The following is a 6,000-nucleotide window of genomic DNA, read 5'->3' on the forward strand; positions in this document are numbered from 1 at the left end:
TAGATTCACAGCAAAATTGAAAGTATAAAGAGTTCCCACATATTCTCCCCTTTCCCCCACCAATACACAACCTCCCCCACCATTAACATCCCACATTAGTGCAGTACATGTGTTACACAATCTGTGAACCAACATTGCCACACCATTATCAATCTTATTTTATCAAGGAAAGTCCATAGTTTACATCAGGGTTCACTCTTTGTGTTGTGCTTCTTATGGGTTTTGACAAATGTATAATGACATACACCAACCATTATGGTACCATCAGAATACTCTCCCTTTCCTGAAAGTCCACTGTGCTCCTCCTGTTCACCCCTCCCTCCTGAACCCCTGCCAACCGCTGATCTTTTTACTACCATAGTTTAGCCGTTTCCAGAATGTTGTATAGTTGGAATCGTACAGTATATATACCTTTTTCAGATCGGCTTCTTTCACTTAGTTATATACATTTAAGTTTCCTCTGTGTCTTTGTAGGTTGCTAGCTCATATCTTTTTAGTGCTGAGTAATATCCCATTGTATAAATGTACCACAGTTTATCCATTGACAGACATCTTGGTTGCTTCCAGGTTAATCACTGGGTTTTCATTAATTGTTTTCTTCATGTTTCTTGTGCTTTGTTGAACTTATTGGAACGATGTGTTTATAGTTTTGATCAAGCTTGGAAAAATTTTGGGCATTATTTCTTCATATTTTTTCTGTTTCCTCCTTTTCTCCTTTTAGTGATCCCTATTACTTTTGTATTAGGCCACTTGAAGTTGTCCCATCTCAGACATTATAGTTGTCATATCTAGAAGTTGATTTGGGTCTTTTTAATGTTTTTAGTATCTCTATTAAACTTTTGAACAAATGGAATACAGTTATCATAACTGTTTAATGGGTTCTCTGCTAATTCTGACATTTATGTCACTTCCAGGTTGGTTTCGATTGATTGATTGATCTCCTTTACAGATGGTGTTTTTCTGCTTCTTTGCTTACCTGGTAACCATTGATGCCAGATGTAAATTTTACCTTATTGGGTGCTGGATATTTTTGTAATCCTGGAAAACTCATGTGAATTCATAGGACATACGGAAACATTAGTTCCAGAAGAAAAACTCCACTGGCTTTGGCTGTGGTATTGATTATGATACAAGTAAATTTCCTAGGAAATAATATACAAAAGTTTTGTCAGCCTCTTATCTACAGTATGAAGGCAGAAACAAATTGCATTTAGCAGTGTTGTAACATATGGTGGAGTTTACTTTAGAGCAACATGGTCTTATAGAACTTTCTACAATTATAGGAATGTGCTTTATACAATCAAATATAATAGCTGCTAGTCACATATGGCATTGAGCACTTGAAATGTGGCTAATACAACTAAGGAACTAAATTTTTCATTTTATTTAATTTTAATTAATTTAAACAGCAAATTTTTTATATTGTTTTATTTTTTTGTTTGTTTTTTAGGAGTTCTTTATTAAAGTTTAATTAGTACTTTAATAGAAGTATTTCTCTAGTGACCTAGGAATTTTTCCTTTTGGTACTCACAAGGGCCTGACTTCAGTCACCCACAAGTGATATCTCAGCAACCTACCTGCCACCTAACAACCCAACTAGGTAACCTGATACAATTTCTAAACCCCAAGCATTTTTCTGGAACCCACTGAAATGTGACTAAAAATGCCACCTCTAGCAGCTTGACAATTGAAAACCTGACTTTGGAGCTACCTACTATCATTCTTGACAACCCAAACTTATGCTGCTGCTACTTGACAGATCCGTATTGTAAACAGCTGCAAAAACTTGACATCTAGCATAAGCTCCCTACCAGAGCTTATGCCAGTTCCTTTGACCCAGTTTTGATCTTAAATTTGAATGGCTGAAGTGTATATTAGGACCACTGAAAAAAGGAATATCCAGGTTATGGTGTCAGCTGCAGAGAGCCTTAGTATTTAAATCGTGGTATCTAAGGTTAATTGGTATAGGCAATAACCAGTTCGATATCAATAAGTATTCCACTAGTTCAGATTTAGTCAAGATGGAAGAGAATCTAAAATAAAGTACTTTTATTTATTCATTTTTTTAAAGTTAGTTTATTTTTTAAATTAATTCATTTATGCATTTTTCGCTGTGCTGGGTCTTCGTTGCGGCACTGGGTCTTTGTTGCGGCACATGGGCTCTTTGTTGTGGCATGCGGGCTCAGTAGGTGCAGCTCGCAGTCTTAGTTGCAGTATGTGGGACCTTAGTTCCCCGACCAGGGATGGAACCCGGGCCCCCTGCATTGGGAGCATAGAGTCTTAACCACTGACCACCAGGGAGCTCCCAAAGTACTTTTTTACTTTTTATAAAAAAAATTGTTTTATTGGAGTATAATTGCTTTACAATATTGTTAGTTTCTGCTGTACAATGATGTGAATCAGCTATATGTATACCTATATCCCCTCCCTCTTAGACCTCCCTCCCATCCCACCCCCCCATCCCACCAATCTAGGAAGTCACAGAGCACCGAGCTGAGCTTCCTGTGCTTTATAGCATGTTCCCACTAGCTATCTATTTTACGCATGTCAATCCTAATCTCCCAGTTAGTCCCCGCCTCCCCCCCACACCCCCCCCCACACCACGTCCACAAATCCAGTCTCTGTGTCTGCATCTCTATTCCTGTCCTCAAATAGGTTCATCTGTACCATTTTTCTAGATTACACATATATGCATTAATATACAATATTTGTTTTTCTCTTTCTGGCTTACTTCACTCTGTATGACAGTCTCTAGGTCCGTCCACATCTCTACAAATGATCCAATTTCATTCCTTTTTACGGCTGAGCAATATTCCATTGTATATATGTACCACATCTTCTTTATCCATTAATCTGTTGTTGGACATTTAGGTTGCTTCCATGTCCTGGCTACTGTAAATAGAGCTGCAGTGAACACTGGGGTACATGTGTCAAAACCTTTTGAATTATGGTTTTCTCAGGGTATATGCCCAGTAGTGGGATTGATGCATCATATAGTAGTTCTATTTTTGGTTTTTTAAAGAACCTCCATACTGTTCTCCACAGTGACTGTATCAATTTACTTTCCCACCAACAGTGCAAGAGGGTTCCCTTTTCTCCACACCCTCTCTGGCATTTATTGTTTGTAGATCTTTTGATGATGGCCATTCTGACTGGTGTGAGGTGATACCTCATTGTAGTTTTGATTTGTATTTCTCTAATAATTAGTGACGTTGAGCATCCTTTCATGTGCCCCTTGGCCATCTGTATGTCCTCCTTGGAGAGTTATCTATTTAGGTCTTCTGCCCATTTTTTGATTGGGTTGTTTGTTTTTTTGATATTGAGCTCCATGAGCTGTTTCTGTATTTTGGAGATTAATCCTTTGTCGGTTGTTTCATTTGCAAATATTTTCTCCCATTCTGAGTGTTGTCTTTTCATCTTGTTCATGGTTTCCTTTGCTGTGCAAAAGCTTTTAAGTTTCATTAGGTCCCATTTGTTTATTTTTGTTTTTTTATTTTCATTACTCTAGGAGGTTGGTCAAAAAAGATCTTGCTGTGGTTTATGATCTTTATGTGGTTTATGCTGTGTGTTTATGTTCTTCCTGTGTTTTCCTCTAAGAGTTTTATAGTGTCCGGTCTTACATTTAGGTCTTTAATCCATTTGGAGTTTATTTTTGTGTATGGTGTTAGGGAGTGTTCTAATTTCATTCTTTTACATGTAGCTGTCCAGTTTTCCCAGCACCACTTATTGAAGAGGCTGTCTTTTCTCCGTTGTATGTTCTTGCCTGCTTTGTCATAAATTTGGTGACCATATGTACATGGGTTTATCTCTGCTTTCTATCCTGTACCATTGATCTATATTTCTGTTTTTGTGCCAGTACCATATTATCTTGATTACTGTAGCTTTGTAGTACAGTCTGATCCTCCAAACTCCTGAGGGTCCCTCCAGGCATGGGAACCCCTCCCCTCTCCCAGCCACCCCTCAGGAGCGCTGGTCCCATCCAGCCTCCACTCCTCCCCACTCGCTCCCCCCCCCACGTCCTACCCGGTCACTCAGGGGTTCCTCCCATCCCCTTGGGTGTCAGGGTCCCCCACCAGTGTCTGGTGGGTGCCCTAGTTGTGGGGAGACATGAACTCCACGTCTTCCTACTCTGCCATCTTGACTCCAAATTTCCCAAAGTACTTTTAAACAAAACAAGTTTCATTACATATTTTTGGAATTTTGCAGTATGTCTGGATACTTCTAGGAGTATCAGTGATATTTAAACTAGGACAGTGTATCCTACTCTCATTGGAGGGTTAAAATAGAACTTTTAAGGAACTATTTGGGCTAGATATTTGGTATCCTAAGAGCTGGCATTAGGAAAATAGCCTGGGCTAAGATCTAAGAATTTACCCTATTGTCTCTAAGGCATATTTAAAGAAATTTTCATAGTTTTTAAGAGTCACACATAGCTTCTTAATATCCTTTTGGTAGCTAAGTCATAATTCCAAGTCTTCTTCCACATAGCCAGAGAACACTGATTCCCATCCAGGAAGTCAACCAACTGGTTTGCAAACTGGTGCTTTTACCTACTACTCTGGGCTGCTACTCTTCACTGATTTAAAAAAACAAAACAAAACAAAACATTTTTTGAACTTTCCTAGTTGGTGTCATTTCAGATGTGGCAAATACTATCTAACTTGTATCACAAGGACTTTTAGAGAAGGCTTCAGAGTATAGTAAGAAACTTTTGTTTCTTTTGTCTTAATTAGCTTTTCCTATACTTTAGCTTATTTTATTTAGCTTTTTAGCATTTAATAAACAACATTGTACTGAGTGTTATACATGCAATCTGGTTGCTTTTCATAAATATCTGTATATAAAATAAACTTGGTTAGATCATTTGCCTTAGGTTACACAGTAATTGGCAAAATCATGGAAAGCCCTTGGCTTTAAACATAGTATAGTTCTCTCACATAGGTAAGATACTAGTTCATTCAGAAAATAATTTTATGTGTCTAGCACTGTGTTGGCTGGAGAGATACATGAAACCATGTAATCTCAGTTCATGTTTATATTAACACTGAGAACTTTCTTACTTGGAGAGATAGGTTAAACTTGTTATTTGTGTTCTTGTAAGTTTTAAACTTATTTTTCTTTATTACGTGAACAGTATTTTAACAAAAATCAGAAAGTATTTGAACAGATATTAAAAGTTAGGTACAAACTCATTATGTTAAATAAATTGCATTCATTTTGTATGTTCCAAATGTTGCATTATCATTTTTTCATATAGATGTAACATAATGAAGGTATAAACTTTTTAAGTAACATTTACGTTTTCTCTTCTTTTCTACAGATGGCTGGTACCATTGATATGACTCTTCAAAGTGACATTATGACGATGTTTGAAAACAACTTTGATTAAAACTAGGTTTTTAAATTAACCGTCAACTTAAATGAATAATACAAAAGATTAAAATGCAAATGGTAAAATGATTGCTTTCAGACACCAAGATACCAATCTTATACTGTATTTTGACTGCTCTAAGATGATTAAACAATTTTCACTTAACGTTTCTTAATAGCTATATGTTCATTTTTTTAATGACATAATTTACAGGAAATTTTATAGTTCTGGATCCCTAAAAATTGAATAAATTCCCAAATGCTATTCATTTTACAAATAGTCTACTATATATTATAGGCCCTGTCTAAACAATGAAAATCCAAAAGAGATGGTGCCTTCCTGTTTAAAAAATGAAGACTATACAAGGGTATCAAAAATATAGTTCTTGTTGAGTTTCTAATTTTGCTTTTTAGAGGGAGTTGTCATTTAATGGAATTCAAACCTTATTTTATGGAGTGATGGGCCCTTTTGTAATGCAGATGTTTCAGTATTTTATTTATTTTTTAAAATTGAAGTATAATTAACCTACAACACTGTTAGTTCCAGGTGTACAACATAGTGATTCAATACATCTATACATTACAAAATGATCACCATGATCATTTTAAAACAAATATTTGTCTGCCTTC

At 36.4% G+C, this 6,000-nt stretch overlaps 1 protein-coding gene across 2 annotated transcripts in view; it reads left to right on the forward strand.

Moving 5' to 3' along the window:
* Positions 1–5,389, forward strand: part of BRDT (bromodomain testis associated) — a 49,418-nt gene extending 44,029 nt beyond the window's left edge. For both annotated transcript variants that reach the window (XM_059900046.1, XM_059900037.1), the window contains exon 17: positions 5,321–5,389. In XM_059900046.1, the coding sequence (XP_059756029.1) occupies positions 5,321–5,389 (69 nt within the window). The remainder of the gene's footprint in view (positions 1–5,320) is intronic.
* Positions 5,390–6,000: the final 611 nt, after the last annotated feature.

Source organism: Balaenoptera ricei, chromosome 1, assembly GCF_028023285.1.
Source record: "Balaenoptera ricei isolate mBalRic1 chromosome 1, mBalRic1.hap2, whole genome shotgun sequence".
Lineage (NCBI taxonomy): Eukaryota > Metazoa > Chordata > Mammalia > Artiodactyla > Balaenopteridae > Balaenoptera > Balaenoptera ricei.